The 13,289-nt window shown below is 39.7% G+C and overlaps 1 protein-coding gene across 4 annotated transcripts in view; it reads left to right on the top strand.

The window, feature by feature from the left end:
- The window catches only part of entpd1 (ectonucleoside triphosphate diphosphohydrolase 1), a 36,850-nt gene that overhangs the window by 7,595 nt on the left and 15,966 nt on the right, over positions 1-13,289 (top strand). For 3 of the 4 annotated variants that reach the window (XM_060939969.1, XM_060939968.1, XM_060939970.1), the window contains 3 exons: positions 6,920-7,047; positions 7,402-7,519; positions 7,728-7,878. In XM_060939969.1, the coding sequence (XP_060795952.1) occupies positions 6,922-7,047; positions 7,402-7,519; positions 7,728-7,878 (395 nt within the window). In that variant the 5' untranslated portion in view covers positions 6,920-6,921. Of the gene's footprint in view, positions 1-6,919; positions 7,048-7,401; positions 7,520-7,653; positions 7,879-13,289 lie in introns of those variants that run through there. The other variant, XM_060939971.1, reaches the window with a different exon arrangement.

Below are 13,289 nucleotides of genomic sequence, written 5' to 3' on the forward strand. Positions count from 1 at the left end.
CCCTCTGGTATCACACTGCCCTTGGAATATATGACAGAGCTAGTCTAGGATAAGATTGCAAAGTTTGAGTAATTACACCTTTTTCAGAGAAGAAAGTTCATGTCTAAATACAGAAGCTTTGTTTCCATTTGTTTTAAACACCTGTTGAAAAAGCAAATGTATATAACAGATCATTTGAGTTCTAAAATCTGATTGACTGAGCCATGTTCGAAACATTGCTAAAATCCTCATACCTGAGACCACCTCACACTAACTGAATTCTGTATTAATATGGCAGGTTTTAAACAATTTTAGAAAATTACACTACAGCCACTGTTGTGTCCAGAGAATACTTGAATCATGGATTGTTATGTTGCTTAGCAACCAAACCTTACTGCTAAAAATACCTTGAGTGGTGGAAGAATTACTTGTTGTGAATAGCATTAAAATATATTATTTAATAAACACTGGATTTTATTACATTGTGGGGTTTTTGTTTTGTTTTTTTGTTTGTTTGTTTTTTCACCAGGGTAGCACGGTGGTGTAGTGGTTACCACTGTTGCCTCACAGCAAGAAGGTTCTGGGTTTGAACCTTGTGGCTGACTGGGGCCTTTCTGTGTGGAGTTTGCATGTTCTCCCCATGCCTGCATGGGTTTTCTCTGGGTGCTCCGGTTTACTTGCACAGTTTAAAAACATATGGATTATGTCAACTGGCTACTCTAAATTGTGTGTGAATGGTTGTTTGTTTCTGTGTTAGACCTATAATAGACTGGCGACCTGCCCGGGGTGTACCCTGTCTTTCACCTGAAGTCAGCTGGGACTGGCTCCAGCTTACCCATAACCCTGAAGGATAAACAATATAAACAATATAGATAAAGGAAGGAAGGTTTTGGAACCGTTTTATAAAAGCATTATGCCATTTGCGGTAATGTATTACAATGTTTTTATCACAGGTAAGGGGAGCTTTAGGCAAGAACACTTTAGCTGTGATAAAGTCATGAAAACACATGCTCTTGAATGGCTTATAGCTTTAATTGAACTCAGTGTATTTCCCAACATATCATAGTATAATATCATCTCATCTCATCTCATTATCTCTAGCCGCTTTATCCTGTTCTACAGGGTCGCAGGCAAGCTGGAGCCTATCCCAGCTGACTACGGGCGAAAGGCGGGGTACACCCTGGACAAGTCACCAGGTCATCACAGGGCTGACACATAGACACAGACAACCATTCACACTCACACCTATGGTCAATTTAGAGTCACCAGTTAACCTAACCTGCATGTCTTTGGACTGTGGGGGAAACCGGAGCACCCGGAGGAAACCCACACGGACACTGGGAGAACATGCAAACTCCGCACAGAAAGGCCCTTGCCGGCCACGGGGCTCGAACCCGGACCTTCTTGCTGTGAGGCGACAGCGCTAACCACTACACCACCATGCCGCCCTAATATAATATCATAGACTTCTAAAGTCAAGACCTTTCGAAATAATTTTGACTTCTCATCTAAAGAAACGTGGTCACACAGTTATATCCTTATAGTTAAAATATAATGTTTAGTCAGTGTTGACCATTCAAAACACAGTATTACATGGCACAATGTTATTAGTCCTAGAATAGAACAATAAGTATAATTTTTACAATTTTCAAAAAAGAAGAGAATGGTCTTGATGATAGGTTGCCTTTAGCTCTGACTGTGGTCACAAGCTGAAAAGTGGCTGGCTCCATATGGTATACATGTGTGAGGTGAGAAGAAGACACTGGAGAGATGGCTGTATGACAGCAGTATGTACTCGTTCGTTGGTGTAGCTCGAGGTTGAGTATCCTTTCTAAGATCAAGGCGCAGGGTGCTTGAAGTGGTGATGAGTTGAGAGTCCAAGATGCAAGTGAAACAGTTGAGGACAATGAAGGCAGGGGGTAGTAGGAAGCGGTCCAATGCCAGCTGCTCTCTGTTGAGCCTTTCGCTAAAAATTTGTTTAGAGTGGTGATCAGTTCGCGATGCTGATCCACATTGCTTGACTTGGGAGGATCTTGTTCCATGGCAACACAAGAGAGTGGAGGTGATGGGACCCTCAGCAGGTTGCATCCTGTATGATGGTTTCCCAGGGAGAGGGAAGTGGACTGCCCACTTGCTAGGCACTTGCGAGCCCGGACTGTGTGGGATTTATATAACTGCCAGCCATGGTCCCATCAGGCATCAGCTAGCTCCGTACTGTTCCCCAGGTTGCTCCAGCTCCACATGGTGCAGCCCGATCAATTCCATGTGGAGGAGCTTGTATGGAGTTTGCCTTGCATACAAGGATCTGTGCCAGTTTGGCTCTGCACCTGTCCCCTGTAGAGGCAAGAGACTTTGCAACCCAGTTACCTAGTTATTTACAGTTATTTACTGGAAATATTGCATCATATGATTTCATGTGACTTCATGACTTTATTGAAATGTCTTGGCATAAATGCTTACATGTCCAAGTTGGTGGTTAGAAAGTGTGAAATAGAACAACTATTTTACAATGATGCACCAAGTAATGAACAAGCTGAAGTTAGTTGTCTCACATTCTGAGGAAGCGCTGACAATCGATTGCAAGATGACGTTTTCATAGTTTGTTCAGAGTTTGATTTGGTTTTTCAGTTTCTTATTTGTTATATTAATTAAAAGCAGTCTGGTGGGACATGAAAAAACTGTCACTAGTCCTGTTGAACAACCCTACTACTGATATAACAATAGAGCCAAAAGCTAAGATCTAGTTGTAGTATTAGAGAGATGAATCCACAGTCATAACACACAATTTATTAGTTTATCATGTGGTGTTCCTGTGATGGGGCAAAACCCATTTTGCTATAGGAAGGAACATAGCTGGACCAACTGTTTTTGTAGAATTTTGTAAATTGTTGATAGTTATCTATTCCTATGGATCAAGATTAGGCTTCTTGTTACATGTCCTGATAGTAGGTGTTCTGATCCTGCCTTTATTTTTAGTGAAATATGTTTCATAATAGTCCCGATATTGCAGACATATAATTCACTAGGAATTCAATTTATTGGGGGGTGTAAAAACGGGAAGTTTACAGTTTTCTTTATTATGCTCATAATCTTTTCATTAAGCACAATTCAAAAGGTGATTATAAAAGGTGGGTCTGTCATCGCTTTGTTTGCATGACTGCTTGCTCAGTCTAGTCAGTGTTCTAGGCAGAAACCCAGCTTACTCTGGTTGTTTAATAAATGTCTGCTGAAGTATGTGTCTGTGCAAGTCTCACAGCTTGGCATATATTTTATCATATTATCTTTTTTCCTTGCACTTATAATTCTTTCCAATATATTATGTTTGTTCTGTCTTATTTGTGCTTGACTTTCCAAGTAATTTACTTCTGGATGTGGTGATTATACCATAATGTAAACATCCATCCATTATCTATAGCTGCTTATCCTGTCCTACAGGGTCACAGGCAAGCTGGAGCCTATCCCATGTAGGACAGGATAGGTGGGGTACACCCTGGACAAGTTGCCAGGTCATCGCAGGGCTAATACATAGACAACCGTTCACATTCACGGTCAATTTAGAGCCACCAATTAGCTTAACCTGCATGCCTTTAGACTGTGGGGGAAACCGGAGCACCCAGAGGAAACCCACGTGGACAGCATGCAAACTCCACACAGAAAAGCCCTCGCCGGCCACTGGGCTCGAACCCAGGGCCTTCTTGCTGTGAGACGACAGTGCTGACCACTACACCATCGTGCCGCCATAATGTAAACATGATTTCTCTAAATGTTCTCAAAAGAATCATATTTAAATGCTTGATCCCATTCTACAAGACTATAAATGTTGGCATGAGAAATGAGGATAAGTCTGCAAGGTTGTCAATAAAGCTATCTTTAATGGTTGAGTGATTAATAATTAACTACTTCTAAATAGGTTTGCAGGGGAAAAAAACCCATAATTGACTAAACAAGATAGTGACTTGAAATTTCATTGACCAAAAAGATTTATTAAAAACAGCAGTTCTGTAGGACAAATCAGGCCCAGCATGTAACTATACTGGTGAAAAGGTGTCCTGTGACATTTTGACTTAACTATACTGAGTTACAAATGCTGATATCAATTCATTCTCATTTTCTATACATTGTAATAGTTGCAACATATTTTTATCTTTTTTTAATGTTTTACATTTGTAGCTAATCATACAAAAATCTGTGCAGTGAAAAATCTGTTAAGACTTAAATGAGATTTTCTAGAACAAATCAAGGATGTCAGGTTGAAAAAGAGCAGGAGGTACAATCAAACAGGGCAGTGCTAAAAAGGAAGTAAGGCAGGCTATGATAAGAGTAGACTGTTGTTTTTACTACAAGTGCTTTAGTGATCGCCATGGTTACAAGTGCAAAACAACTTGGGACACTGTGTAAACCGGAAATAAAATCTGCAAATCATGGAAACTAGGAAACTACAGTATTTTTCATTGAAAATAGTACAGAGACAACATATCAAATTTTATATATATATACATACATACTGTACATACATACACATATACAGTGGGGCAAAAAAGTATTTAGTCAGCCACGAATTGTGCAAGTTCTCCCACTTAAAAAGATGAGAGAGGCCTGTAATTTTCATCATAGGTACACTTCAACTATGAGAGACAGAATGAGGGGAAAGAATCCAGGAAATCACATTGTAGGATTTTTAATGAATTAATTGGTAAATTCCTCAGTAAAATAAGTATTTGGTCACCTACAAACAAGCAAGATTTCTGGCTCTCACAGACCTGTAACTTCTTCTTTAAGAGGCTCCTCTGTCCTCCACTCGTTACCTGTATTAATGGCACCTGTTTGAACTCGTTATCAGTATAAAAGACACCTGTCCACAACCTCAAACAGTCACACTCCAAACTCCACTATGGCCAAGACCAAAGAGCTGTCAAAGGACACCAGAAACAAAACTGTAGACCTGCACCAGGCTGGGAAGACTGAATCTGCAATAGGTAAGCAGCTTGGTGTGAAGAAATCAACTGTGGGAGCAATTATTAGAAAATGGAAGACATACAAGACCACTGATAATCTCCCTCGATCTGGGGCTCCATGCAAGATCTCACCCCGTGGGGTCAAAATGATCACAAGAACGGTGAGCAAAAATCCCAGAACCACATGGGGGGGCCTAGTGAATGACCTGCAGAGAGCTGGGACAAAAGTAACAAAGGCTACCATCAGTAACACACTACGCCACCAGGGACTCAAATCCTGCAGTGCCAGACGTGTCCCCCTGCTTAGGCCAGTACATGTCCAGGCTCGTCTGAAGTTTGCTAGAGAGCATTTGGATGATCCAGAAGAGGATTGGGAGAATGTCATATGGTCAGATGAAACCAAAATAGAACTTTTTGGTAAAAACTCAACTTCTTGTGTTTGGAGGAGAAAGAATGCTGAGTTGCATCCAAAGAACACCATACCTACTGTGAAGCATGGGGGTGGAAACATCATGCTTTGGGGCTGTTTTTCTGCAAAGGGACCAGGACGACTGATCTGTGTAAAGGAAAGAATGAATGGGGCCATGTATCGTGAGATTTTGAGTGAAAACCTCCTTCCATCAGCAAGGGCATTGAAGATGAAATGTGGCTGGGTCTTTCAGCATGACAATGATCCAAAACACACTGCCCGGGCAGCGAAGGAGTGGCTTCGTAAGAAGCATTTCAAGGTCCTGGAGTGGCCTAGCCAGTCTCCAGATCTCAACACCATAGAAAATCTTTGGAGGGAGTTGAAAGTCTGTGTTGCCCAGCGACAGCCCCAAAACATCACTGCTCTAGAGGAGATCTGCATGGAGGAATGGGCCAAAATACCAGCAACAGTGTGTGAAAACCTTGTGAAGACTTACAGAAAATGTTTGACCTCTGTCATTGCCAACAAAGGATATATAACAAAGTATTGAGATGAACTTTTGTTATTGACCAAATACTTATTTTCCACCATAATTTGCAAATAAATTCTTTAAAAATCAGACAATGTGATTTTCTGGATTTTTTTTTCTTATTTTGTCTCTCATAGTTGAGGTATACCTATGATGAAAATTACAGGCCTCTCTCATCTTTTTAAGTGGGAGAACTTGCACAATTGGTGACTGACTAAATACTTTTTTGCCCCACTGTATATATGTGTGTGTGTGTATGTGTGTGTGTGTGTGTGTGTGTGTGTAATGCTTCAAATTCCGCAGTAATGGGATCTGCATGACTGATGCACGCATCATGCATGCATTGGTTTGGTAGAAAATTAGTAAACCTGTAAAGAAAAATATTATGTACTAAGGATAATCACAACAAAAACATTTCTAGAATATTTCTAAATCGATGCACTGATACAAACTACAGTTGCCAATTGATCATACAAGCATAGCTATTAATGTCTCATCTCATCTCATTATCTCTAGCCGCTTTATCCTGTTCTACAGGGTTGCAGGCAAGCTGGAGCCTATCCCAGCTGACTACGGGCGAAAGGCGGGGTACACCCTGGACAAGTTGCCAGGTCATCACAGGGCTGACACATAGACACAGACAACCATTCACACTCACATTCACACCTACGGTCAATTTAGAGTCACCAGTTAACCTAACCTGCATGTCTTTGGACTGTGGGGGAAACCGGAGCACCCGGAGGAAACCCACGCAGACACGGGGAGAACATGCAAACTCCACATACAGTAGAAAGACCCTCGCCGACCACGGGGCTCGAACCCAGACCTTGCTGTGAGGCGACAGCGCTAACCACTACACCACCATGCCGCCTCCATAGAACATAGTTAAGTAAAACAAAAATAAAAAAGAGCAACACCAAATGTCCAAATCTAAAGTTGGCACCATAAGTAAACCATAATATGGGTTTGCATTTGAAATACGTTTTTACAGTTTTGGTTATGAACAGCTGATACCCATCAATCACTCTTGTCTTACTTCTTTCTTAGAAATGAAAGTCAAGAATCCATGGCACAGAGCACAGATCGTCTGCATCGCTGTTGTTATCGCAGTGGCAATCATCATAATGGTGGCTATTGCAGTAGTACAAAACAAACCTCTACATCAGAAATACAAGGTATGAAAGCTAGCATGGGCATCTGAATTAATTTATCAAATTCATTTGTAGGATGTCAATTATTCAAACAGTGTAGACAAAAAAAATTACAGAGCATATTTACTGCAGAACTTCTGCCTGTATACTTGCTGAACCACATGCACAAGTTCCTATTTACAATTCATATGTATAATAATTTCTCAAATGTTGACACTATGCTAATATCACCGAGATTGATTTTTTTTTTTTAACATTAGGAACAACAGTTAATGAGCTACAGTTTGATTGTGACATGCCCTGGCAGTTTATAGTCCTGAAGCATTAATCAGATTTTGACACCCCCCCCCCCCCCCCCCCCCCATGTCTGTCTTACAGTATGGGATAGTGCTTGATGCAGGGTCTTCTCACACATCTGTTTATATCTATGAGTGGCCAGCTGAGAAAGAGAACAACACTGGCATGGTTCATCAGAAACATTCATGCAATGTAAAAGGTAAAATAGAACACTAGATTTATTGGCAGTGTCCATGGGAAAGACCATTTAATTAAAAGGTTACATTCTTTCCCATAATCAAAATGCATCCCAGTAATAATGCATCCACAATGTTACAATTGTTTCTTCCATAGTAAAAGTGCTCCGTGTCACAGTTTTGTTGAAGAAGTAAATCACTCTTCTTTGCAACTGACACCATTTTTAAAAGGCAGAGGGATCTCCAGTTACTCAGAGACTCCACAAAAGGCTGGCCAGTCACTGAAGGACTGTATGGATGAGGCCAAGAAGATCATACCTACACACAGACACCGTGAAACTCCTGTATACCTGGGAGCCACAGCAGGCATGAGACTACTCAAGTAAATACATCTTAATGTTACCCAAATATTTAAATAGTATCATTATGTGGATTATACTAAAAAGAAAAATAGGTGTTTATGATACACTTAGTTTGATGATCCTTGGCAGATAAACTATTCATTCCTTTTAAGTGAGGTGCTGGGGGAAAATGGAGCTTGCTGTTACAGTGTGTTACTACAGTTTGTTGCTTTGTCTGGCTGTTGTATCTCTTGAATCAAATAACTTATAAGTCAACCTTATATCGAATAAAAACCAAGAGGGTCCTGTACAAATTGAATAGAACATTACAAAATTACTTTATTTGTCTAACAAGATATAAGGTTTTACATTTGTCGCAATCAATCTTATCATGACTCTGGTTGTCTTATTTGACATTGAGAAGTAATTATTTTTTTTATTGAAAAGATAGAATCTTGAATAATGTAGATATTGAAAACCTATTTTTCAGTTAATTAAGATTAATTACAGTATACTATACACAACCCAAATTCTAAAAAAGTTGGGACGCTGTGTAAACTGGAAATAAAAACAGAATGCTATAATTTGTAAATCATGGAAACCCTATGTTTCATTAAAAATAGCACAAAGACAACATATCAAATGTTGAAACTGAGAAATGTTATTGTTTTTTGAAAAATATATGCTCATTTTGAATTTGATGTCAGCAACACATTTCAGAAAAGTTGGGAAAGGGGCATGTTTACCACTGTGTTGCATCACCTCTACTTTAACAACACTCTGTCAACATTTGGGAACTGAGGATACCAAGTGCTGTAGTTTTGAAAGAGAAATGTTGTCCCATTCTTGCCTGATATGCACTTTTGGTTACTCTACAGCTCGGGGTCTCCTTTGTCATATTTTGTGCTTCATAATGCGCCAAATGTTTTAAATGGGAGACAGGCCAGTTCAGCACCTGGACTCTTTTACTATGACATCCTGCAGTTTTAATATGTGCAGAAAACGGTTTTGCATTGTCTTGCTGAAAGAAGGAAGACCTTCCCTGAAAAAGATTTTGTCTGGATGGTAGCATATTACTCTGAAACTTGTATATATCATTCAGCATTAATGATGCCTTCCCAGATGTACAAGCTACCCATGTCATGTGTACTAATGCACCTTCATACCATCACAAATGCTGGCTTTTGAACTGTGCACTGATAACAAGCCAGATGGTCCCTTTCCTCTTTAGCCTGGAGGATGTGGTGTCCATGATTTCAAAAAAAAAAAATTTCTACTTTTCATTTGTCAGACCTCAGGGCAATCTTCCACTTTATCTCAGTCCATCATAAAAGAGCTTGGGCCCAGAGAAGCTGGTGGTGTTTCTGGATATTTTTTATATATGGTTTTAACTTGCATTTGTGGATGCAGTAATCAGCTGTTTTCACAGACAATGGTTTTCTGAAGTGGTCCTGAGCCCATACAGTGATTTTCACTACAGATACGTGTCTGCTTTTAATACAGTGTTGCCTGAGGGCCTGAAGATCACAGTTTCCAGTCTTTCAATCAGCTTTCAGCCTTGTCTTTTGCATACAGAGATTTCTCCGGATTCTCTGAATCTTTTAATAATATTAATGATATTATATACCATAGATGATGCGATCCCCAAATTCCTTGTGATTTTACATTGAGGAACGTTATTATTAAATTGTTGCACTGTTTGCCCATGCAGTCTTTCACAGAGTGGTGAACCCCTCCCCATCTTTATTTCTGAGAGACTCAGACTCACTGGGATGCTCTTTTTATACCCATTCATGCTACTGACATTGCCAGTAAACCAAATTAGGATTGTTGGGTGTTTTTTTAGCATTGCACAAATTTTTCAATCTTTTGTTGCACCTGTCCCAACTTTTCTGAAATGTGTTGCTGCTGATATCAAATTCAAAATTAGCATATATTTTTCTAAAAACAAGAACATTTCTCAGTTTCACCATTTGATTTGTTGTCTTTGTACTGTTTTCAATGAAAATAGGGTTTCCATGATTTGCAAATCTTCACATTCTGTTTTTATTTATGATTTACACAGTGGCCCAACTTTTTTGGAATTCGGGTTGTATTAAGAGATTCATGTGACACACCCTATGCGTTGTGCATTTATAGTTTAAAATTCTATTAAACATGTAATATTACACACATAACAATCTGTACTTTGCATACATGTAACCTACTTTGCATAATACAGCTCTACCCTATACTCTCAAGCACGGGCGCAGATAGAGGGTGGGACGGGGGGGATTCGTCCCACCCAGATTTAAATTCACTTCGTTCGGTCCCCCCCACTTATAGGGAGGAAAAAACGTCTATGCTGTCTTTCTTTGCATAAGGCAAACCTCACGGAAAAATCAAAAGACTAATTACCATTCGGTTTATTGAGGTGCACGGCAGTGTATACATAGTTGCAACAACTCACATAAAACAAAACAAAGACTGATATTCGGTTGGTTGAGCTGCGCAGACTGCACAGGTTGCGAGCTCGAGCTTGGTTGCTATGGTAACCCACAACAAGTTTGACAGGCATATCGGGGTTGGGGTTGGTTTGCTGGCAGCTTTGTCCCCCCCAGTTTTTTGTCCCCCCCAGTTCAAAAAACGTATCTGCGCCCCTGCTCTCAAGGAGCAAGTGCACATGCACATTAAAGAACAGTGGCACAGCAGGTAATATTGTCTCCTTACAGGTCCAGGTTTGCCTCACATCAATTCTTTTGTGCCCAGAGCAATAGATGTCCTCCGCCCATCTAGCTTAACATTTTATTATCAACATTTTTAAACAGAACCCCATGGTATATTGTATACATACATGCTGTGACAACCAACCCATATGACAACTAAACCCATTCTCCCCTTTATTGCTAATATACTAATAACACAATGTTGTTTTAGCTCTGTGCACCAGCACACTGGATTTGAAATTAATGATTGTGATGTTGCAAGACAAAATGTCAGCTTTAATTCAAAATAATTTCCATTTATTCTCGGTAAGCCATGGGTGTGTAATTCTGGTGAAACTAGTTCACTTGTTCAACATTTGATGATGTGTCTGCCATTGCAAACAGCAGAATGAATTCTGAAATGTACAAAGGTCTTTACAGTCTCACAAATGCTGCAGACAAACAAGCTGTTAAAGGGTACCAGTACAGCATTTAAACATGATTGATATCAATAGTACAAATCCTAATTATAATAATGCACACAAGTAGAGCCACCTGATTATCTATCATAAGCTTAAAAATCCTAAAACACATAAAGTTTCATGGCGCATGGGCAACCAATACGGCATCCAGGACGTGACATAAATTCATTGAGAGCCAAGTACCAGAAGTTAAGTGTAGCTGATGTAAACATACTTGTTAACCTAGATATAGTCAGATGAAAAACAGTTACAGTGGTGCTTGAAAGTTTGTGAACCCTTTAGAATTTTCTATATTTCTGCATAAATATGACCTAAAACATCATCAGATTTTCACACAAGTCCCAAAAGTAGATCAAGAGAACCCAGTTAAACAAATGAGACAAAAATATTATACTTGGTCATTTATTTATTGATGAAAATGATCCAATATTACATATCTGTGAGTGGCAAAAGTATGTGAACCTCTAGGATTAGCAGTTAATTTGAAGGTGAAATTAGAGTCAGGTGTTTTCAATCAATGGGATGACAATCAGGTGTGAGTGTGCACCCTGTTTTATTTAAAGAACAGGGATCTATCAAAGTCTGATCTTCACAACACATGTTTGTGGAAGTGTATCATGGCACGAACAAAGGAGATTTCTGAGGACCTCAGAAAAAGCGTTGTTGATGCTCATCAGGCTGGAAAAGGTTACAAAACCATCTCTAAAGAGTTTGGACTCCACCAATCTACAGTCAGACAGATTGTGTACAAATGGAGGAAATTCAAGACCATTGTTACCCTCCCAGGAGTGGTTGACCAACAAAGATCACTCCGAGAGCAAGGCGTGTAATAGTCGGCGCAGTCACAAAGGACCCCAGGGTAACTTTTAAGCAACTGAAGGCCTCTCTCACATTGGCTAATGTTAATGTTCATGAGTCCACCATCAGGAGAACACTGAACAACAATGGTGTGCATGGCAGGGTTGGAAGGAGAAAGCCACTGCTCTCTAAAAAGAACATTGCTGCTCATCTGCAGTTTGCTAAAGATCACGTGGACAAGCCAGAAGGCTATTGGAAAAATGTTTTGTGGACGGATGAGACCAAAATAAAACTTTTTGGTTTAAATGAGAAGCGTTATGTTTGGGGAAAGGAAAACACTGCATTCCAGCATAAGAACCTTATCCCATCTGTGAAACATGGTGGTGGTAGCATCATGGTTTGGGCCTGTTTTGCTGCATCTGGGCCAGGACGGCTTGCCATCATTGATGGAACAATGAATTCTGAATTATACCAGCGAATTCTAAAGGAAAATGGTCAGGACATCTGTCCATGAACTGAATCTCAAGAGAAGGTGGGTCATGCAGCAAGACAATGACCCTAAGCACACAAGTCGTTCTACCAAAGAATGGTTAAAGAAGAATAAAGTTCATGTTTTGGAATGGCCAATTCAAAGTCCTGACCTTAATCCAATCGAAATGTTGTGGAAGGACCTGAAACGAGCAGTTCATATGAGGAAACCCACCAACATCCCAGAGTTGAAGCTGTTCTGTATGGAGGAATGGGCTAAAATTCCTCCAAGCCGGTGTGCAGGACTGATCAACAGTTACCGCAAACGTTTATTTGCAGTTATTGCTGCACAAGCGGATCACACCAGATACTGAAAGCAAAGGTTCACATACTTTTGCCACTCACAGATATGTAATATTGGATCATTTTCTTCAATAAATAAATGACCAAGTATAATATTTTTGTCTCATTTGTTTAACTGGGTTCTCTTGATCTACTTTTAGGACTTGTGTGAAAATCTGATGATGTTTTAGGTCAGATTTATGCAGAAATATAGAAAATTCTAAAGGGTTCACAAACTTTCAAGCACCACTGTACCTACAAGTCAATATGGAAAAAAACGGATATCTGTATGAACCTTGGGAAAAGGACTATCCACAACTGGTAAATTATTTAAGCAGTGAATCATCAGATGATTCTGATGATTAAATTGGTGATTCTTTGCAAGTTCAAAGGCAGGAAGGCTGGAAAAAGGTTTCAGCAGCTATCTAGTGCTGATGTGGAAAGTGCCAAGTGGAAAACTGACACTGAAAGTGTTTGTTGTAAAGAGCACGAACTTTTATGCAATAGCCACAGCCATTCAATTGTTTCATGAATAAACCTGGTTTGGAAACATACAGTGGTGCTTGAAAGTTTGTGAACCCTTTAGAATTTTCTATATTTCTGCATAAATATGACCTAAAACATCATCAGATTTTCACACAAGTCCTAAAAGTAGATAAAGAGAACCCAGTTAAACAA

This window comes from Neoarius graeffei, chromosome 14 (genome assembly GCF_027579695.1).
Source record: "Neoarius graeffei isolate fNeoGra1 chromosome 14, fNeoGra1.pri, whole genome shotgun sequence".
Classification (NCBI taxonomy): Eukaryota; Metazoa; Chordata; class Actinopteri; order Siluriformes; family Ariidae; genus Neoarius; species Neoarius graeffei.